The sequence below is a fragment of the Triticum urartu genome, chromosome 7 (genome assembly GCF_003073215.2).
Source record: "Triticum urartu cultivar G1812 chromosome 7, Tu2.1, whole genome shotgun sequence".
NCBI classification, from domain to species: domain Eukaryota; kingdom Viridiplantae; phylum Streptophyta; class Magnoliopsida; order Poales; family Poaceae; genus Triticum; species Triticum urartu.
The window spans coordinates 19,670,712-19,693,987 of NC_053028.1; the positions used below are offsets into that span (position 1 = coordinate 19,670,712).

Below are 23,276 nucleotides of genomic sequence, written 5' to 3' on the forward strand. Positions count from 1 at the left end.
CATCTTGTTATTACTATTACTGATGGTAGCTACCTGTGACAGATTTCAGATGTGCATTTGACAAATTTGGAATCCCAGCCCTGAATACATGTTCTTCTGCCGCCCCATGTCAATAACTGACCTCTCACAAAGGATAAATTCAACACGCGTAGACCGCCGTGCTCCTGTCTTTATTTTCTAACCGAATTTGGTCAGAAGTGGGCTAAACTCAGATTTCCACCATTTCTTATCAAAGTCATTTGCTTTTGGATTCTGTATGTATATAGCTTAGTCTGTTGCTCATTCATACCTTTCTAATATAGCCTTGTTATTACTTAACAGTGGGTGTTTCAGAAACACCTGTAAGCTTCCATTTCTACTGCTCCTCATGATCAATATACCTTATCCACTATATGTGCATACTTGTCATCCATATCATTTCCAAACCTTTAGAATCTCTAAAATCTTCTCCTGTAGAATACATATGTAAAAACAAAACGAAAGGAGAGCCACATTAGTCCAGAAAACTGAAGCAGTAGTACTTGGTTGCCCAGACTTACACATGGGTAGGCTGTCCAAGGATTGAAGCTATGAATGAAGCACCTTTAACGCATCGCTTTTAATGCACAGGTCCATGAACGTCAAGTGATTGGATTTTGCATGCCGGAAAAATAATTGAGCTTCAGACACAAGAAGACTAGCATTGGCTTGACTTGAGTGAATTGCAAAAAACCACCACATTTGGGGCTTCTTCTCTGGAAAACCACCAGGTCACTAAATTTTTTTGCAAAAATCACCGCGGATTCGGTAAACATTTTGCAAATAGCACTGATCAGGTGATTTGGCTCATTTGATCACTTTCTGACAAGTGGGACCAGATTGTAAGGAGCTGACTTGGCATAACATTTACATACACACCCTTAGATCTAAAAAGAAAAAGCAATCAACACCTCTTTTGCACAACTGCCAGAGAGAGGAGAGGAGTAGGCGCTCCCCGATGAGGCCGACCTCGTCGGCGCAGAGGGCCGCGCAGTGGAGGAGGTCTCTGCGGAGAGCTCCTCGACGGTTCCGGCCGGGTCGGGCCCGTGCGCCGCCGCGCGGTTGGAGCCGGGCGGTTGCTCGGCCATGGCCTCGCGCTCATGCGCTGCTGTCCACGCCATGCACAGGCAGCGGAGGAGCTCACAGTCGTTGGTCACTGCTTGCTCCGGTGATGCGTCCGTGCTGCACGCCGCCGCGCCGCTGCTGCTGCTTGTGCTCCGTTGCTTGCTCTGGTGTTCTGCGCTGCCACCGCTGCTTGCTCCGGGGCTGCGCGCCGCCGGCTGGGGAAAGAGAGAGGAGGGAGGAAGGAGAAAGGGAGGCGTGGGTGCATCGCCGTGCGACTTGGGGCCGCCGTGCTTGCTACCCAGGAGAGCAGCGGGGCCGGGGTCGTAGCAGCTTGGGGCGGGCCCGCGCGGGGCAGGGGCCGGGTCGTAGCCGCTTGGCGTCGGTCGGCGCGAGGGGTGGGGCCGCGGTCGTAGCGGCTTGGGGCCGGCCAGCACGGTGGCGGGGTCGCGTGGCGCTGCGGCGAGGTCGCCGGAGTGGCGCGGGGGTTGGGCAGCTCGGGGCCTCTGCCGATCCAGACGGGATCGAGGCAGGGGGGAGGAGGGTCTGATTGCTTTTTCATTTTACAATTCAGGGGTGTGTCTGTCAAAACTTTGCCAAGTCAGCTCCTTACAATCTGGTCCCACTTGTCAGAAAGTGATAAAATGAGCCAAATCACCTGATCAGTGCTATTTGCAAAATGTTTACCGAATCCGCGGTGATTTTTGCAAAAAAAATTAGTGACCTGGTGGTTTTCCGCAAACGATGCCCCAAATATGGTGGTTTTCACCCGCTTGCTTGGATTGTCCACTGGCTGGCTTTTGAGATGGCTTGCATTCCCTGCTCTCTCTCCAAGACATTAAACTATTTTGACCATCTCATATCCTGAAGGTCACAAAAGTGTGAGTACATAATAAACTGCGATTTCCACAATACTTGCTATTGCAGGTGCTTGGCTGCTGGAATGATCGAAAAGAGACGGACAAGAATTTGCGCTGGTAATATAGCTGTTCCTTTGGATTGATGGATGCTCTGTCAAATTAATTTCCTGTTAGGTCTCTTTGCGTGTATAGCTTAGTTTTTTTTTGTTTTTTTGGAGGGAAAGCTTAGTTTGTTGCTAGTGTGTTAGCTACTGTAATGCTAACAGTGGGTGTTTCCCAAACTCTTGTAAGTTCCCATTGCTACTGCTCCTCGTTCTCAAAATAAATCTACTCTATGTGCATGTGTCATTTCCAAACCGTCATTTCTCAAAATGCTATTCTAAAAGTGTTGCTATTCATGTCATTTCCAGACCGTCAGAATTTCTAAATCTCCTCCTATAGAATACCTTGATAAAAACAAGGAAAAAGAGACACGGTAAGGAACGTCCAATGGTTATATGGGTGTTGCACATGGTAGGCTGTTGAAGTCATTGCTATTTGTCATTGTGTGCATGCCACGGTACGAACTGCCAGTACCTTCGAAGCGCCAAAGCACCTTTAATGCATCGGGTCCATGAAATGTTGGATGTGCACGATACAGGTACAGTGCTTTCAATAATGCAGCATGTGGGGAAATAATTGAGCTTGAGCCACGGGAAGACTGGCATTGACTTGACCTGCAGGTACACTTGCTGCCTCTTGAGATGGCTTCAACAACAAGACTTGCTTGCATTCTCTGCTCTCACCTAGCCATGTCTCTGCTTTGGTGATTCCAGATACTGATGCAAGCCCACAAGAAGTAGGTCACTGCAGGTCCAGATCAGGCCAGGTCTACATCGATCACAGGTCAGGTTAACTCCTTGACTCTTGAACTTGCTTGCATTCCCCACTCTAACCCTGCAAGCCATGACACTGTTTTGGTGATTTCAGATCTTGAAGCAAGCGCACAAGGAGGATCTCTCACCAAATCCTTCCGGATCTACATCGACTTCAAGCCAGGTGCGCTCCCCTTAATTTGGTTGTGTTCCCAGTTCTCTTGTCAATATCCTAGGTACGTAGATAGGTCGATGCAAAACTAAGAAGTTTCCCTGGCCATTACAAGCTAGGTATGTGGTGGTTCTCTGGTTTTGACGGGTAAAAGAAACAAGGAGAACTTGAAGATCAAATCCAGCTACTTGTCATCGGTTACATGAGGATTCAGGATCTCAATGATTAATCTTCAATGACAACAAGACCGTGAAGTCTCTTATTTTTGGAGAAGACTCTGCTGGTGCTTTCAGATTCAGAACTGCACAAGGAGGTTACCAAGATAAATCAGATCTAAGCTATTACAAGGCTGCAGGTGTGTCCTCCTTCCCTAGTTTTCGGCTATCTTAGGTAGCACTCAGAACAATCTTCCTCTGCGCAATCAAAATAATCCACTTATGTTGTATCTGTTGAAGTTGGCCAGACCCGTATACTGTGTGAGTAATGCATTGTGATTTCTTCCAGCAACATAATCACAATAAAGATTTCTTGTGGAAGAGGGATGATCTTCTTAATTTGTGATGGCACCAATGTCTGGCAAGCTGGCATGTATGTATGTTCAGGTTGTAGTTGCCATCCATTGTTTTCCTTGGATTCACAAAATATCTGGAACTAATCTGTAGCGTTGTTGTTGATAATACTCGTTACTGGTGACATACTTACCACAGCATGGGCAATTGGGCATATGCTCTTGCATTGATGACACATTAATATGTGAATTTCTACCCTCCTAGAGCCAATATTCTTGCTGTGTTAGGATCTCCTAAAGTGAACATGATGTCTGCTTTTAATTGAAGTTGTTGTAATCATGGTAGAATATATTGATTTGTGCTATAATGATTCCTATGACACTACAGGTTTGCTTTCACATTCATTTCTTGATTGCGTTATATTTTTTGTCTTGTATCTGACTTAACAACTTTAGCTATTTAATAGGTTATGTGTACGCGTCATCCAATCCTGTTATCACCCGGTTGTTTTTGGGCCTTGTCGTCACCTTGTAAAACATTTCGAACTTTTTCTACGCCACTTTTGAAAAGATGGTTCTGTGCATCAAATGATGCAGATGCCGGGGGTTTAACCTCCTTTCTAGAAAAGATAAACAACAACTTTTGCTATTTGTTTCCTGGAAGTAGAATAGGCAGATTGGCAAGCTGACAGGTATGTAATGTCAGATTGGTTTCCTCTTTGACTTGGTTCAGATTTGAACATTTGAGGCATTTAACCTGATATATCCCTATATGGCAGAGGAACATGTATGCACAGTTATCTGGTTAAGTGTCACTGCTCTTGTTAGTTAATAACACCAAGTTTGCTGCATTGACTGTAGCAGAGTCCCTATTCTCAAAAAAAAAAGAGACTATAGCAGAGTCCCAAGTGTTTTGAGGTGCTTCTCGAAAGAACTGCTTTGTTTGGTCATGTGTGTTTAAATTAGATAGGTTAACAATATGAAATAAGACTTGAGAAGGATTGCTTGGAAAGATTCTGCTTATTTCACTTTTCTACTGTGGCTGGAGAGTTTTGAAGTGTTATGGCAAGTGTTCGGTGAGTTTTGAAGTGTTTCGGCAACTGCTTGGCTGTAGCAGCATTCACTAAATGTTTAATTAACGCATTACTTCATTTTGCAGTGGTCAGTTTGATAATATCAAGGAGAATATACAACTAGGCCACCACCCAGTGAGGCATTAATAGTTCTCAAAATAATGGCAGAGATTGTGATTCTTCTAGCTATTAAAAAGATCGGAATTGCCTTGGCAAAGGGAGCGGCAGACCAGGTCAGCGTGCAGTTTGCAAAGTATGGCACGCAGCTACTAGAGCTACAGGCCAGCATGGGCCGTATTGCCAGAGAGCTTCGCGTAATGCATGATGTACTCTGTCAAATGGACATTCGAAACTGCAACAATCAAGTATACGAGGGTTGGTTGGAGGAGGTACAAAAGGTAGCACATGTGATGGAGGACATGGTGGATGAGTACTTGTATCTAGTTGGTCAGGAACATGATATCAGTTTTTTCTTTTTCCTGAAGAAAGATTTCAAGAAGCCAAGATCTCTGCTTTCTTTGAAGAAGATAGCTTCCAAGGTGAAGGAAATAGAGAAAGACCTTTTACATCTATCTGAGACAAAAAACCGTTGGGTTCCCATGATAAATAATGGAGATAGTAGCAACTCAAATTACATTATCAAGAGATCCCAAGATCTAGTAAACATTTCACGCTCCCTTGATGATGAAGATCTGGTGGGGATGGATAAAAATAGAGAAAAACTCGAGGAGTGGTTAGCAGGTGATGACCCGGAACGCTCTGTGATATCTGTGCTCGGAATGGGAGGTCTTGGTAAAACTGCTTTAGCTGCAAATATATACAAGAAGAAGAGGGATAAATTCCAGTGCCACGCCTGGGTCTCCATCTCTCAAACTTATTCTGCGGAAGATGTCTTGAGGAAGATAATCAAGGAACTTTTTAAAGATAATGTCAGTGTTCTATCTAGCACTATGGCTATGGACATCATGAGCCTTGCAGAGACACTGAAGAAATATCTGGAGCAAAGGAAGTATTTGATCATACTGGATGATGTTTGGACTCCAGAAGCATTTGATGATTTGTTTAGGACAATTCCTCATAATGATAAGGGCAGTAGGCTGATAATCACAACACGGGAAGGCGATGTTGCTGCACTTGCCTCTCAAGGACATATGTTAACACTTGAAGCTTTACCAGAAGACAAGGCATGGGACCTCTTTTGTAAGAAAGCCTTTCCAAGAGATACAAATCATGAATGTCCTATTGAGTTGATGCCATTGTCCAAGGAAATAGCTAGCAAGTGCAAAGGCTTGCCTCTTGCTATTGCCTCTGTTGGTAGCCTCTTGCGCGTGCATGAGAAAACCGTGGAAGAATGGAAAAGAATAAATGACCAACTGAGCTGGGAGATAATTAATAATTCAAGATTCGACCACATAAGGAATGTTTTGCATCTAAGCTTCATATACCTTCCAACACACTTGAAAAGTTGTTTCTTGTACTGCAGTCTATTTCCAGAAGACTACCATTTCAGAAGGAAACAACTTTTACGGTTATGGATAGCAGAGGGGTTCATCGAGGAGAGGGGGGAAAGCACATTAGAAGAAGTGGCAGAAGGCTATCTGAAGGAGTTGATTGACAGAAACATGCTACAACTAGTTGAGAGGAACACATTTGGTAGGACGAAGGAATTCAGAATGCACGATATCTTACGTGAATTAGCAGTGGACTTGTGCCGGAAGAACTGTTTTGGTGTTACGTATGAGGATAAATGTGGGGGGCATCTTCAGAAGATTGGGCGTCGATTGGTACTACACAAACTAAAGAAGGATATTCAGCAACCATTTTCCAACATGCACCAGCTTCGAACTGTCATCACACTGGAGGATAACATGGGGTCATTCACTCTACTACCTCTGCTATGTAAGGAGTCAAGATGTATGACGGTGCTAGAATTAAATGGTCTACCCATGGATAAGATTCCTGATGCTATTGGAGATCTTTTTAATGTCCGCCATTTGGGTTTGCGTGATTCAAAGGTGAAGATGCTCCCGGAGTCTATTGAGAAGCTTTCAAATTTGTTGACACTGGACCTTTGTAGATCTGACATACATGAGTTGCCAGGTGGGATTATGAAACTGAAGAAGCTCAGGCACTTATTTGCTGAGAGAGTAATTGATCCAAACTGGAGAGAGTTCAGATGTCGCAGTGGTATGTGTATCCCTAGTGGGCTTGGAAATCTAACAAACTTGCAGACACTACAAGCATTGGAAGTACAGGATGAGTCTCTTAGACATTTAGGGGAGCTGAGACAACTGAGAAGCTTGAGATTATGGAATGTGAAAGGAATCTACTGTGGACGCATCAGTGAGTCTCTAGTTCAGCTGCAGTGTTTGTCCTACCTAGATGTGAATGCAAGTGATAAGAACGAAGTTCTCTTGTTGAATGTCTGCCTGCCAAACCTGCAAAAGCTATATTTGAAAGGACGACTAGCGGAAGGGGCGTTGGACGAGTCTCCTCTCTTCCAATATGTGGAGGGGCAGAACTTTTATGAATTGGAGCTATATTGGTCACAGCTGAGAGAAGACCCCCTGCCATCTCTTTCTCGGTTGTCAAATTTGACGCAGCTACGCTTCACCAGAGCATACAGTGGAGAGCAGATGACATTTCTCACGGGTTGGTTTCCCAAGCTAAAGATTCTTTTCCTAAGAGACCTGCTTAATTTGAATCGGCTGGAGATACAGCAAGGTGCCTTGGTGAGCCTGGAGAAACTATTTTTAGGCAACCTAAGCAGCATGACAGAGGTCCCACCTGGCATTGAGTTCCTCATGCCCCTCCAGTATCTATGCTTCGAAGAAATCACAAAGGACTTCTTTACTGTGCTGGACCAATGTTCTGCTATTCAAGGGAATTGGTGGTATAGTTTCCGAGATTGACATGCCACACTGGTCAGGAGACGTGCAAGTACGTGAGTTATAGCCATCTGCCAACCAGTACCACTACTTCAACATGTTGATCTGATCCAATGTTGGTTATGCAGGTGACCAGCCGGAAGGAAACATGAAGATGCTTCATTATTTTGGTCTGCATGCAGATCAATGGAAAAGAAGGATTTGGTCCAATGCATGAGTTGTACAATGCATCTCGATGCACAATGAGTTTTCTCTGTTTTTTCAAGACGTATCGCTACTGGGCTTGTCAAGTGTGATACAGTTGTCTGTTGATTTATTCCGGCTGTGGCTTTTAAGTAGCACGTCATGCACTTATTGTAAGACTGCAAGTGAGCTGCTCTTCATGCAGATTGATTTCCAGTTGTGTGCTTGTTCCGAACTATGTACTATTATTGGGGCGTGTGTGTGCTTGTTGATAAACTTGTAGATGCATTTTGCATCTGTTCGGCTATTTCAGTTGTGGCTACTAAATGAGAACACTTGGTTTGTGGCTCACAATGTTCAGATATTCATTTTATAGTCATCATGGTTACTGCCTTCAGGTTTTGTTCATTATAACCATGTAGTCCTAGTTGGGACGATCCTTGAAATGTTGTCAGCTAGCCTTGTTCTGTTCTGCTCATCAGTGCAGACTATTTCCATTCTGGGTTTATAATTTTCATCAACACAAGAGCTAAACTTATAGCAATTATTCAGATATTGATGTTTATACAGGGAAATAAATGTAGATGCTTTTGTTAGCTGGTATTACAGCAGAAACGAGACGGTTACTCGCCGGCGACCGGAGACGGGAGGAGAGTGTGGCGGCGCTGGGATCTTTCCGGCCGGAGAGGAGAGAAGAGGAACACTCGGGAGATTCGGAGGAGCTGGTTACCCTAGCGGGCCGGGAAAACTGTTCGCATGATCTCTTTTTTTTGCTTTCTCTTTTTTTTTACGAAATACAAAAGTTTTTAACAAAAATTCATGGAGTTGGGAAAAATGTTCGTGAATTCATACCCTATTTACTCCCACCCCGCGGGGTGGGGCTAGTCTCGCCCCCGACATTTGGTCGGGTGCGCAATTGGTCTCGGCAGAGGCCAATGCGGCATTAGTTGCCCCTTTTGTCGAGGACGAGGTCCTCACAGCCATTAAGGGGATGAACCTCTCCTCGGCCCCGGGTCCTGATGGCCTGCCCGTGACGTTCTTTAAAATGTTCTGGCCTACCATCAAGCTGGAGGTCATGGCTCTGTTCGAAGAATTTTATTCGGGCTCCATGGACCTTGGGCGCCTCAATTACGGGATTGTGACCCTCATCCCCAAGGTCCCGGGCGCCTCGGTCATCCCCCAGTTCCGCCCAATCACAGTAATTAATGTGATTTTCCGGATCTTGGCCAAAGGGTACGCCAATAGGGTGACCCTCCTCGCTGACACGATTACCCATCCGAACCAATCCGCCTTCATACAAGGTCGATTTATTCTCGATGGAGTGTTAGTATTCCACGAGGTCCTCCACGAGGTCCGTCTAAAATGCCTTCGCGCGGTCTTCCTAAAGTTAGACTTTCACAGAGCCAACGACACGGTACACTGGCCATTCCTGCGTGAAGTGTTGCTTCGCAAGGGCTTCGACGACCGTTGGGTGACCCGCGTCATGCAGCTTGTCTCTTGTGGCCGGACCGCGGTGAACATCAACGGTGACATTGGGCCCTACTTCCCCACCCTTTGTGGGGTCCGTCAGGGTGACTCCTTCTCACCGTTCTTGTTCAACATGGTGGTCGATGCCTTGGCATCCATCTTGGATAAGGCCAAGGCTGCTGGTCATATCCACGGCTTAGTCCCCACCTAGTCGGATGGGGAGGGGTCTCCCTCCTTCAATATGCGGATGATACCATTATAATGGTCGAGGGATCCGCCCTAGATATCACTAACTTGAAGTTCCTTCTCCTGTGCTTCCAACAAATGTCGGGCCTAATCATCAACTTCGATAAGAGCGAAGTGATGGTCCTCGGGTACCCCTTGGAGGAAACACAGGCTATTGTTGACCGACTAAATTGTCGGTTGGGTTCTTTCCCCACGACCTATCTGGGGATCCCCATTAGTGACTCGTGCCTCACCGTGGCTGATCTTCGCCCCACGGTGACCCGTATGCAACATCGCGTTGAGCCTTGGAAAGGGCGCTGGCTGTCGAAGGCTGCTCGCGTGATCCTTATCAACTCTTCGCTTGCTAGCCTCCTTTGGTTCCTCGTGAGCTTTTATAGCCTACATGAAACCCTGCACCAGGAGATCGCCAACTACCAATCCAGATTCTTCTGGGCTGGGGAGGGGGGTAAGCAGAAGTACCACATGGTCAGCTGGCCAGATATATGCAAACCCAAGGACCAGGGCGGTCTTGGAATTTTGTCCTCCCGACGCATGAACATTACCCTCCTGACTCGTTGGCTCTGGCGCATTGCCAATGGAGATGGAGGTCTCTGGCTTACTATCATCCAGAACAAGTACCTGCGTGGGCAGCCTCTCGCATTCTGTCAGCGCTCAGGCGGCTCCCAGGTTTGGCAGGCCGTCGTCCAGCTGCTGCCTGTTCTGCGCATTGGCACATCCATCTCGGTGGGTACTGGGTCCTCGACCCTGTTCTGGCTTGATAGGTGGCTTGGCGACACCCCCCCTAGCCGCGCGCTTCCCAGTTCTCTTCGACATCGTTGTTGACCCTCGGGTCTCTGTCGAGATGGCCCTTATTGACTTAGGGCGCCTCGCTTTCCGCCGCCCCTTTGGCCCCCTTGAGGTTGCAGCTTGGGATGCCCTCCTCCAGGACATCGCACTCCTTCCTATAGACGTTGCCAACTCCCCGGACGTCATCTCTTGGCGACTGGAAACCTCCGGCTGTTTCTCCACCAAATCCCTCTACGCGGCTATCGCCCCATCGACGGCCCCCGAGCCCTTCAGTTTAATTTGGGACATCCGCCTGCCCCTAAAGATCAGGATCTTCGTGTGGCAATGGATCCGCGACCGCCTCCCGTCCGGAGTTGAGGTCCTTAAGCGTCATGGACCTGGAGATGGGATGTGCCCCATGTGCGGCACGGTAGAGGATGCTAACCACATCTTCTTCTCGTGCTACACGGCAGAGTTCCTCTGGTCCTGTTTCCGCGAAAGGTTGGGGGCCAGTGGTGCAACACCAACTTCCCTGACCTGCTTGCGGAAATTCAGGCCTCACCCCCTCGCTACAGGCATATTAGATGGCTTTGCGTGGGGGTCCTTGCCTGGACGCTGTGGATTGTTCGCAATAAGCTTGTCATACAGAAGGTGCCTCTTCGGCGTGCTATTGACTCCATTTTTAAAATGTGTGGTTACTTGCAGCTCTGGCGGCAGCTTAGCCGCCCTCAGGACCGGGACGTCATCAGCACCCTCCTCGCCGACCTTCGATCGATGGCCTTCCGCTTGGCGCCCCCGCTCCCTCCGCCACCCCCGGAGCCCGACTAGATGCTGTGTCACTCCAGGCGCGTGTGCCTTTTTGTTTTTCAGGGCTTGTTGAGCTGTGCCCTCAGCATTAACCCTTCCACTACTTATCTGTCTGGATCTTGCATGTGTGTGTGTGTGTGTTTGTGTGCTTGCACCTTGTTGGTTGTTGGCTTGGGCATTTGCTTTAATATAAAGCGGGGCGAAAGCCTTTTTCGGTAAAAAAAATTTTGCGATATCCAAAAAATGATCGGGATTTTGAAAAACAATGTAAAACAGGTTCACAAATTAAGAAAATGTTCGTGAATCTGAAAAATGTTTTTGAATCTAAAAAAAATGTTAGCGAGCACTGATTTTTTTAGAAAATTGACTCATAAAATATGAATGAATTCAACAAACGTTTGTGGATTGAAAACTGTTGTTAATTTTAAAAATCTGTGACTTTGAAAAAATGTTCGCATGTTTGAAAGTGATTGGCAATTAAAAATATGTTTGGAATTCTGGAGATGTCAAAGAATTTAAAATAGTTTCGCAGATTGAAAATATCTTCCAAATTTCAATTAACGTAGTTCATAACTTTTTTAAAGAGTTCAACATGTCAAAATTTGTTCCTGAAATTAAAAAATGTTTATGATTCTAAAACATGTTCACAAAGCATTTTATTTTTAGAATTTTAAAATGGGAAAAGGAAAAGATGAAATAAACCAGAAAAAGAACATACTTGGACTGACCCAATATCTCTACTAGAAGAACGCCCGTGCGTTGCAACGGGGCCACATTAACTTTAAGAGTTCAATATTAATCATGTTAATAATACATCTAATATTCTCATACATATCAAGTGACACTGGCGACCTTTTTTGTCAATTTAGCAACGGGCTCAGTTGCAACGGGCTCTTTATACATATCAGACAACTCGCTACTACTTAACTACAACTATGGCTACCAATATTTTTTTGTCAATTTAGCTCAGCAATAGTGCCTGGCTTAATAGACTGCTTTGCATTCACCCCCTCAGAAGACAGAGAGAACCAACTCAACATGTCAGAAGATTAACAAAATTTTCATTTGTATGGCATGAACATATAGCAGGAGCACCAACACATAGATCAGCAGTGAGCAGAGCACAGCATGCACACACTCGGGCCATCTATATCATACACACACAACAACGCACACACGCATCACGCTGGCATACACATACAGAAAAGCAGGCACACACGCATCATACGCATTGGCCGGTGCGACGCACGCAGAGCAAGTACGTACGCACGGAGAGCAAGCTAGCAAGCACGCACACGTCCAACCCCGCCGCTGCATGCGCTGGCAGAAGGTGAGGCAGCAAGGGAGACTGCACATTGAAGCTGTCCATGCAAGGCTGGAGGTGCTGGGCCGGCGACGGCGGTGTCGGGACGGCGCTTGATTCGTTCCCGGTGGCGTGGAGCTTGGGGCGGCAACACGGCGATAGCTAGTGCTCGGGGATGGGGGTTTGGGGCGGGGGCAGTCGACCCGATGGCTGGCGAAGTTAACGGGCTCGGGCGGCTGGAAATTCGGCGGGTGACGGCGGCACAACGCGAGGATGGGACAGGCGGAAAACCTAGCGGGCGTTCAACTACCAATACCCACGCCTTTTTTTAGGGGAATTTCTTGTGAAAATAACGTGCGACGACGACTTAGCGAGCGGACCCCCTTAAAAAAGACATAGCGAGCAGATTCCCTTAAAACTGGTATGAATGGATACGATTGATGACGTTGATAAATAGTGGTGAATGTTGGCCTAATTTACTATCATCATGCATGGAAACGAATCATCAAGAAAAAGAATACTTCCTATTACTACACTCATAGGAAGCTTCCTAATCTCTGCTACCAAACAGTTTCTGCCCAAACAAGGAAGGAAAGTTATGGACGTGATTCGGAAGGAAACAAACGTTATGAAGATTAATTAATTTAGATTTGATCTTTAGAGATTGATTGTGATTGATTCTTTTACATAAAGACATTACTAAATAATTTGCGTCAGTATGGAAAGTTTTGATCCATTCAGTTTTTTTCGTTGTGTGAGAGGGTGAAGTGAAAATAAACCGATGAAGTGGGGGAGGCGACGAAAAAAATCTACGACGGTTAACCTAGGAAAAAAAACCGGACGAAAGTGGTGGGACGAAAAAAAACCAGGAAGCGAGACTACCAACTGCTCCATTAGGAGTAGAAATTTGCGTCAGTATGGAAAGTTTTGATCCGTTCAGTTTTTTTCGTTGTGTGAGAGGGTGAAGTGAAAATAAACCGATAAAGTGGGGGAGGCGACAAAAAAAATCTACGACGGTTAACCTACAAAAAAAAAACCGGACGAAAGTGATGGGACGAAAAAAAATCAGGAAGCGAGACTACCAACTGCTTCATTAAAAGTAGAAATGTAGCGACCACATGGTACATGTTCTAGAACCTTCCCAAAACTGAAAGATCGAGTCTCTTGTAAATTTCTACTTCGGTCGACCCGATATCTGCGTTTAGTGATCACAAGGTGCGTGCTTGGTCGATAAACATCGACCTACGCGTAGAATAGGATTTTCCTTCTTATTGCTTAGTGTGGCCACAAGACCATATGGGTTGAGGTCAAGCTCTGTTTGGTTCAGTTTTTATCGACGGATTCCGCTGCCGCGCAGCAGAATCTGAATCAAAGGGCAAACCCAGCGGAATACGATTCCAGAAATTCGCTGTCAAAATCTGAACCAAAAGCGGAAGCAGTCTAGGATGTGCTTTTCCAAAATCTGATTCCGCTGCGGACCAAAATCTAAAAAAGCTGTATCAGCTGGTTTGCCAAATGACTTACATCTTTTTCACATCAGATTTTCCACAACAATTTTTTCACAACTGCTTTTAGAAATCCACAGCTGAACCAAATAGGGCCATAACTTAGAAGAGCCCGTAAAGGCTGCCAACCACTGAAATTTTGGTTTAAGAGAGCTCAAATAGATAACCATGTCTTGTTTCCGTTCCTTTCTCCTCGGGCTCCCTCTTCCTTCGCAAATCAACCTTAAAAAAAATCCTTTGCTAGTCAACTTAATGCTGAGACTTGGGTCGTGCTCTTTTGGGCCGGCGCAAAGCACAAACAAAATTTTAGTAGGTTTAAAAAAATCTTATGAATATGTTTCAAAATTCCAAAAAACATTTGAATCCAAGAATTCGTTTTCTAATTCATGTTTTTAAAATTGGAACATTGTATTCAAATTTTTAAATTTGTGATTTCTTCTAAAAAATATGGAAAATTGTTTAAAAAATAAATTTGTGTTTTTTTGAATTCTCAAACATTGTATTAAAAAAATTAAAGTCGTGATTTTCTTGAAATTCCAAACAATTTTCAATTTTGGAACATTTTTCCTATCCAGGGATATTTTTTCAAATCCATGAACATTTACAATTTAATATGTTTTTAAAATTTCTGATTTTTTTTTGATAAATCCCGAACATCTTTTGAAGTTTGAATCATTTTTTAAAAAAGAAAAAAGAGAAAAAGGAAATGTTAAGAAAAACTCGCACCAGAACTGGGTCGGCCCATGAGGGTTGGCTTCAGGTCTCCCTTCCCTCCGGCACCACAGCTGAGCACTCTGAACTGGGGAGCGGAGACGGAGGAGGCAGGCACACCGGCGGCGAGGGTTAGGAATAGGAATAGGAATAGGATAGGAGGGAGAATGCTGCGTCAAGCCTGCCCCCGCTCCACCCCCAGCCCTGCCCTCTACCCGCGGTGCGGCGACGGGGCCAAGTCACCCCTCGCTCGCCGTGGCTGCCGCGAAGTGGACTCCCGGCCGGCGGCGAGGTAAGCCAGCCAACCGCCCTTGCATACATCCATGCCTTCTCTGTGCTGTCCGTAGGACGTGGCTGGCAATTTGAGCAACTCGCTACTAAATCTGAACCGATTTAAGCATCCCAAAAAGAGAAGGCGTGGCCATCTTGATCCGTGGGCTTCGATTGCCATTGCCAGCATTAGCCAAGGGGAAATGCCATATTTATTTGATTGATTTGATCCTGCTTCAGCACTGGCAAATCGAGATGTCAACTGTGGCATATATTACCCATATATTCAGGTTGTGTATAGGAATCAAGGTTTTGGTTACCAGTCGAAATTTCAAGATTTCCCATGGTTACCACGTATTTCCGTGCCCCTCGGTAAATCGTCATACCGAGCAAAAAATACCATTTTTTTGAAATTTTTGAATTTAAACACTCGATTTACAGTAAGGTATGTAGGGTCTAATTAATGCAATGAAAGTTGGTTATGGCATGTTGGTAGCAACCTAGTTCCTGTTTTGAGAGGTCTCTGGTTTGAATATTCGTTCATTTTCTTATTTGAATTCAAAATTCAACTATAAAATTCGCTCGAAATATTCTCGGTATTTGTCGGTATTTCTCGGTAACCGTGGTAACCACATTTATCAGTCCCCCTCGGTAAAATTACCTCATTCGGTAACCAAAACCTTGATAGGAATGCGTTTGGAATCTAAAGGGGCCCTCCCCAGATTACATGTTTTTCTTTTTCTTTTCTGGCAATTATCTGAACAAGCTTTGGATGCGGGCTTATAGATAAATCTTTGACTTAACTATAGCTGATAGTCTCGAGAGAGTCTACCATTGTTGGTTTGCATAATAAGAATCCTGAATGGCTCACGCATGCCCTCATAATAAGCCTGCACCAATACAGATGGTAGTGTCTGATGCCACCCTTGTAAGCTTTTGTGCTACTGTACTGCTCAGGCTTATCTAAATATAGACTTATTATTACTTAATGGTGGGTGTTTCAAAAACCCTTGTAGGCTTTTGTGCTACTGTTTCTCATGACCGCAATACAAGACATGCACTGTATCTGCATCAGTGCATATGCTTAAATTCAGAAAGTGCAACCATCCATATCATTTTACAAGTTTCAGAATGTCTAAATCTTTATCCAGAAGATACCTTTGTAAAAGAAAAAAAGAGGGCCCCATAAGGAACGTCCAACATCATGTGGCTGTGCTGTAGGAATATTGATGCAGGAATATTGCTTTTAGTACAGTAATGGAATATGGACTGCCGAGCATATACGGGCATGTCATCACAGTTCCAAGCACCTTTAATTCATCGCAGTGCTACAAGTGATGTGCACACAGGCTCAGTGCTCTGCTTTCAAATAAGGAAAATAATTGAGCCACAAGAAAATTAGCATATACTTTACTTGCAGGTTCTCTGTCCTGTTGTTGATTGCTTTACAAACAAGTTAGCATCCCCCACTCAGCAAGCCAAGCATATCCTTGACTTGCAGCTTCTCTGTCTTGTTGTCATGGCTTCAGCAATACTAGCATACCCCATTCACCATGCCATGACGCTGCTTCGATCTTTTAGATTTTGGAAGCGCACAAGGAGGACGCCACAAGTCCAAATCAGGCCGTCTCTACATCTACAAGTCACAGGTGTGTTGCCCTTAATTTGTTATCCTTCCTATTTTCTCTTGTCAATATCTTAGCTAGGTCAATGCAGATATCTGTGCCCATTTTGTGCTGTCCGTAGAACATGGGTGAGAATTTAAACTTTTAATGTCACCAAATCTAAACGAGATTATCTTCTGTATGACTGTATACATGGCCTCGATCTTAATTAAGCGTCACCCAAAGCGTTCTCATCTTGAGCTGTCTGGCTTTGATTGCCAGCGTTAGCCAAGTAAAATTGTTTTATTTGTTTGATCTGATGTTGCTTCCAGTAACGAAACAAGATGTGAGGTCGGTATTGCCTGTATGCTCTGGCTGTGTCTCACAGTTAAATGATAAGGCATTTGCATGATCGGTACTGAGGTTTGAAACCTGTGATGTTGCTCAGACACTCATGATTGCTGCCCTTCATTATCAGTATGACTTAGCTAGTTAGCTATCTACTCCCTCCGTTCCGATTTACTTGTCGTGGTTTTAGTTCAAATTTGAACTAAAACCACGACGAGTAAATCGGAACGGAGGGAGTACCTTTGACAGATTTGTGGTCCCTGCATCTTATTAGTAGTTTCAGTTACGGCGATATTATTTATCCATGTCCATTCACCACACACCTGGAATCTTACGGGCCATCCCAGAGCACATGTTTTTCTACGGCTCCTCATCAATAACAGACTTCTGACAAAGGAAGAATGTCACATCTTCTAAATTAACTGTTTTAGAGATGCATTCATGCCATTCATCAGAGAAAAATGGAGGAAAAATCTTGAGACCCTTCCATATAAATCATCTCAAGTTACCAGCAATCATATTTCGGGTCAACATGAACATGATATTTGTGTTATGGAAATCAACAGCGAGTTCCTGGTCAGGATGTTCTGTATCTGAATATAGCCTTAATGCTTAATAGTGGTTGCTCTGCTTTCAAAAAAGGAAAACAATTGAGCTTCAACTGCAAGAAGATTAGCATATACTTTACTTGCAGGTTCTCTATCTGGTTCTTGATTGCTTTACAAACAAGTTAGCATTCCCCACTCACCAAGCGAAGCATATGCTTGACTTGCAGGTTCTCTTTCTTGTCGTTGATGGCTTCAACAAGACTAGCATGCCCCATTCACCTCTCCATGACACTGCTTTGATGTCTTAATCTTGAAGCGCACCACAAGTCCAAATCTGTCCGGCTCTACATCTACAAGTCAGGTGCATTGCCCTTAATTTGTTATCCTTCCTAGTTCTCTTGTCAATGCAGATAACCGCGCCCATTTTGCGCTGTTCGTAGGACATGGGTGAGAATTTGAACTTTTAATTTCACTAAATCTGAACTGAATTGTCTTCAGTATCCATGGCCTCGATCTTAATTAAGCGTCATCCAGCGTTAGACAAGTAAATTTATTTATTTTGATCTGATGTTGCTTCCACCGACGAGACAAGATGCGAAGCGTCATCCAGTTGTATTTTTTTAGGTTGGCAACACATGCAATGTACAGTATGTTCGTATGCTTAAATTCTTAAAACGTTGCCATCCATCACATCATTTTGAAGTTTCGGAATTTCTAAATCTTCTCCCAGAGGTTACCACCTTGGTAAAAACATAACAAAAAGAGAGCGCATAGGGAAGGTCCAACAACAGAATACTGAAGTAGGAATCCTTGGTTGCACATCAGCTGGGCTGTTAAAGCTGTTGCTCTGTGCTGTCCTAATGCATGCCATAAAGCATCCTTATGCATGGGGACCTAGGGAACATTGCCTTTCTAGTTTCTATGGAAAAACAAGAAGTTGAGATGCAATCACAAGAAGACTAACATCAATTTGACTTTACTTGCAGGTTCTCTGGCTGCAACAACAAGACAAGCATTACCCACTCACCAAGCCATGACAAATGACACAAGCAGGTTCCTATAGGTCCAAATCTAGCTGGATCTATGCCGATTACAAATCCAGGTGCGTTGCCCGTAATTTGGTTTGTTACTAGCTCTCTTGTTAATATCCTAACTAGGTTGATATTTTTTTTTTGGCAGCTTTCCTGGCCAGGTTGTTCTCTAGTTTTGCTGGGTAAAAGGAACAAGGAGGAAGATCAGATCCAGCTACTTGTCATCAGCAACAAGCTTGCACACTCTCTGATCATGCCAATGACTCCATGACAGTTCAAAATCTCTATGATCAAGCTACAATGACAACAAGACCAGTTGAGCCATGATGTCTCTTCTTTTTCTTTTTACGAGAAGATTGTTCTGGTGGTTTCAGATTCAAAACTGCACAAGGAGGCTACCAAGATCGATCAGATCTAAGCCATAACAAGGCAGGTGCATCATCCTTCACTACTTTCCTTGTTATCTTAGGTTGCACTCAGAGCAAATCTCATATGCTCTTGTGGCAAATTCTACCCTCGTAAAATGAACATTCTTGCTGTGTGAGGATTTCCTGAAGTGAAAATTGATGGCTCCTTTTAATTGGAGTGACTGTAATCATGGGAGTACATATTGATTTGCCTAATGACATCTATGACACTATAGTTTTGCTCTATTATTCATTTCTTGATTGCGCTACAACTTTCTTTCTTGTATCTTAATCGACAACTTTATCTATTAGTCTCTCCATATATCTGGGGATGTTAATTACATTGATACCAAGGAAATATTGAACTAAGTAACTTGGAAGTAGAATATGCATATTGGCAAGCCGGCAGGTATGCCAGATTGGTTTCCTCTTTGACTTGGTTCAGATTTCAATATTTGGGATGTTTAACCTAATATATCCCTATAGGGAAGAGGAACATACATGAGCATTTATTTGGTGAAGTATCACTGGTCTGGTTGCTAGTTAACAAAATTCTGTTTGCCGTAGTTGACTATAGCAGTCTCAAGTGTTTTAAAATTCATGGACATGCCTGTCGAAAGAGCTAATTTTGTTTGGCTATCTCGGTTAGAATTAGATAACTTAACAATATTAATTAAGACTTTAGTAGTATTTCTAAGGAAAGTTCTACTTATTTTACTTTTCCATTGTGGTTGGAGAGTTTTTAAGTGTTATGGCAAAGTGTTTGGTGAGTTTTGAAGTGTTTTTCTAGGTGCTTCGTAATTGCTAGTAGTAGAATTTCACTATTTTTTATAATTAACGTATCACTTCATTTTACAGTGATCATTCTGATCATACAGAGGAGAATATACAACTAGGCCACCACCTAACACTGAGACATTAACAATTCTCAAAGTAATGGCAGAGATTGTGATTCTTCTAGCCATTCGAAAGATTGGAATTGCCTTGACAAAGGCAGCAGCAGATCAGGCCAGCATACAGTTTGGAAAGTATGGCACACAACTACTAGAACTACAGGGCAGTATGGGCCGTGTTGGTAGGGAGCTTCGCGTAATGCATGATGTTCTGTGTCAGATGGACATTCGTAGTCGCAACAATCAAGTACATGAGGGCTGGTTGGAGGAGGTACAGAAAGTAGCATATGTGATGGAGGACATGGTGGATGAGTACTTGTATCTTGTTGGTCGGGAACATGATATTGGTTGTTGTTTTTTTCTGAAGAAGGGTTTCAAGAAGCCAAGATCTCTGCTTTCTTTGAGCAAGATAGCTTTCAAGGTGAAGGAAATAGAGAAAGACCTTTCACACTTGCCAGATACAAAAAACCGTTGGGTTCCCACAATAAACAACGGGGATGCAAGCAACTCAAATTACATTGTGAAGAGATCCCAAGATCTAGCAAACATTTCACGCTCCCTTGATGAAGAGGATCTAGTGGGCGTGGATGAAAACAGAGAAGAACTCCAGCAATGGTTGGCAGGTGATGATCTGGAATGCTCTGTTATAAGTCTGCTTGGAATGGGAGGTCTTGGTAAAACTGCTTTAGCTGCAAATGTCTACAAGAAAGAGAGGGAAAAATTCCAGTGCTACGCCTGGGTCTCCATTTCTCAGACTTATTCTAGAGAAGATGTCTTGAGAAATATGATCAAAGAACTTTTTAAGGATAATGCCAGTGTTCTGTCTAGCACTCTGGCTATGAACATCATGAGCCTTGAAGAGACACTAAATAAATATCTGGAGCAAAGGAAATACTTTATCATATTGGATGATGTTTGGGATCCGGAAGCATTTCATGATTTGTCAAGGATGTATTCATAATGGTAAGGGCAGTAGAGTGATGCTCATAACAAGGGAAGCCCGCGTTGCCGCACTTGCCTCTCCAGGACGTATCTTAACACTGGAGGCTTTACCAGAAGACAAGGCATGGGATCTCTTTTGTAAGAAAGCCTTTCCAAGAGATACAAATCATGAATGTCCTACAGAATTGAAGCCATCGTCCAAGGAAATAGTTAGCAAGTGCAAAGGCCTGCCTCTTGCTATTGTGTCAGTTGGTAGCCTCTTGAGTCCGCGTGAGAAAACCGTGGAAGAATGGAGAAGAATAAATGATCAACTGAGCTGGGAGATAATTAACAATTCAAGGCTGGACCACATAAGGAATGTTTTGCATCTGAGCTTCATCTACCTCCCAACATACTTGAAAAGTTGTTTCCTGTACTGCAGCTTATTTCCAGAAGACCATCATTTTAAAAGGAAACAACTTGTACGGTTATGGACAGCAGAGGGGTTCATTGAGGAGAGGGGTGAAAGCACACTAGAAGAAGTGGCAGAAGGCTATCTAAAAGAGTTGGTTGACAGAAATATGCTACAACTTGTTGAGAGGAACTCATTTGGTAGGATGAAGAAATTCAGAATGCACGATCTCGTACGTGAACTGGCAGTTGATTTGTGCAAGAAGAACTGTTTTGGTGTTAGTTATGAGGATCAGTGTGGGGGGTCTCTTGAGATGGATGGACGTCGGTTGGTGCTTCACAAACTAAAGAAGGATATTCAGCAGCCATTTTCCAATATGCACCAACTTCGTACTGTCATTACACTGGGCGATAGCAAGTCATCATTCACTTTACTGCCTCTGCTTTGCACGGAGTCAAGATATATGACAGTGTTAGAATTAAGTGGGCTAACTATCGAGGAGATTCCAGATGCTATTGGAGATCTTTTTAATCTCCGTCATTTGGGTTTGCGTAAGTCAAAAGTGAAGAAGCTCCCGAAGTCTGTTCAGAAGCTTTCAAATTTGTTGACACTGGACCTTGATGGATCTGACATACATGAGCTGCCAAGTGGGATTGTGAAATTGAAGAAGCTTAGGCACTTATTTGCTCAGAAAACAATTGATACATATTGGAGAGAGCTTGCAAGTTGCAGTGGTGTGCATATCCCCAATGGACTTTTTTTTGAAAAGAGGGGATTCCCTGGCCTCTGCATCAGAAAGATGCATACGACCATCTTATTAACCAAATAAAGTAGTGCCAACATGGTTCCAAAGGTCTCCAAAAGTAATAAAAAAGCACAGAAAGCTCACACAGAGCCAATAAGGGCTAGAAACACCAACTAGCCAAGAAAAGACGCCACAACCGGCTGGCTAATTTCAGAGGCTACAAGCATTGGAATTACAAGATGAGTCTGTTAGAAATTTAGGGGAGCTGACACAAGTGAGAAGCTTGAGGTTATTGAATATGAAGGGAATCTACTGTAGAAGTATCAGTGAGTCTCTAGTTCAGATGCAGTATTTGGCCTACCTAGATGTGGCTGCGAGCGACAAGAACGAGGTTCTCTCGTTGAATTTCTGCCTGCCAAGCCTGCAAAAGCTAAGTTTAAGAGGACGACTAGTGGGAGGGGCGTTGGATGAGTCTCCTCTCTTCCAAGCTGTTGGGGGGCAGAACTTGTATTCATTGTCTCTATATTGGTCACAGCTGAGAGAAGACCCCCTGCCATCCCTTTCTCGGCTGTCAAACTTGACGCATCTAGATCTCACGAGAGCATACAATGGAGAGCAGCTGGCATTTCTCACGGGGTGGTTCCCCAAGCTAAAGATTCTCTCCCTAAGAGATCTGCCTAATCTGAATCGGCTAGTGATACAGCAAGGTGCCATGGCGAGCCTGGAAATTTTATTCTTAACCAACCTCAGCAGCATGACGGAGGTCCCACATGGCATTGAGTTCCTCCTGCCCCTCCAATATCTAAGCTTCATGGAAATCACCAATGACTTCTTGACGGCGCTGTACCAATGTTCTGTACTTGAAGAGCAGATGTGGCACTATTCTCTCCGAGACTGACCTGCGACACTGGCCAGGAAATGTGTAGGTACGCACTAATCTCCCAACTAGCCAGTACCACTACTTACTCCCTCATCTCTAATCTTACTACTGTACTTTAAGATGTTGACGGTGATATGGTGTTGGTCATGCAGGTTGCCGGCCGGAAGGGGGATGCTTCATTGTTTGGGCCGCATGCGTATTCGATTCAGTGTGTGATGGGGGTGAATGCATCTGAAGGTGCATTATATTCGTGTTGCTGCTGCTGATATACAACTATACCTCCGTCAACCTGCGTCTCCTCTTTTTTCATGGGACGTGCTGCGGCCTCGTGCTTTTATTAAATAAAAACGATGCTTGTTGTATGACTGCGAGCGAGCTATATTTCCATATTCAGACTTATTTTCGTGTTGTTTGTTTTACGAATTAAGGAGCTCTCCGCTCCAGATTTTTTTCAGAAACTGATCGACGCATGATTTGTTTCAGCTATATATGTACTGATATTTCGTGAGTGTGCTTGCTCTGAACCCATTTCAGCTGTGGCTGTTGAATAAAAACACTTGGTTTGCGATTCATAATTCTGGCTCAGGTATGCATTTTCGTCGTCCCGCGGCTACCGCCTTTAGCTGATGCTGCTGTAACTTACTTGCTGGCTGGGGGAATCCTCGAAATGGTGTACCAGTGTACATATGCCTGTCTGCTCTCCAGCTAGCCTTGCTCTGTTCCTTGGCACGCTACTTCCTTTCTAGAAGCATTGTTTACTTATGGATCATCATGCCAATACTGTACATGCTAAGG

The 23,276-nt window shown here is 44.2% G+C and overlaps 1 protein-coding gene, 1 long non-coding RNA gene and 1 pseudogene across 10 annotated transcripts; all 3 read left to right on the forward strand.

Annotated features, from left to right (window-relative positions):
* Positions 1-748: 748 nt before the first annotated feature.
* Positions 749-8,029, forward strand: LOC125521930 (disease resistance protein RPM1-like). Of its 9 annotated transcripts, none has more exons than XM_048686998.1 (7): positions 749-2,662; positions 2,756-2,825; positions 2,910-2,978; positions 3,086-3,321; positions 3,471-3,568; positions 4,634-7,487; positions 7,564-8,029. In XM_048686998.1, the coding sequence occupies exon 6, from the start codon at positions 4,709-4,711 to the stop codon at positions 7,457-7,459; it is 2,751 nt and encodes a 916-aa protein (XP_048542955.1). In that variant the 5' UTR covers positions 749-2,662; positions 2,756-2,825; positions 2,910-2,978; positions 3,086-3,321; positions 3,471-3,568; positions 4,634-4,708; the 3' UTR covers positions 7,460-7,487; positions 7,564-8,029. The 9 variants fall into 9 exon arrangements, with proteins under 9 accessions (XP_048542955.1, XP_048542957.1, XP_048542952.1 ...); XM_048687000.1 differs by having other exon boundaries at positions 3,471-3,554; XM_048686995.1 differs by lacking the exon at positions 3,471-3,568 and having other exon boundaries at positions 750-2,499; positions 2,581-2,662.
* A 6,445-nt stretch (positions 8,030-14,474) lies between these two features.
* On the forward strand, positions 14,475-17,547 carry LOC125521932. Its single transcript, XR_007289506.1, has 3 exons — positions 14,475-14,714; positions 16,194-16,341; positions 17,420-17,547. It is a non-coding gene; the product is annotated as an uncharacterized LOC125521932 (long non-coding RNA).
* An 832-nt stretch (positions 17,548-18,379) lies between these two features.
* On the forward strand, positions 18,380-23,043 carry LOC125521931 (annotated as a pseudogene).
* Positions 23,044-23,276: the final 233 nt, after the last annotated feature.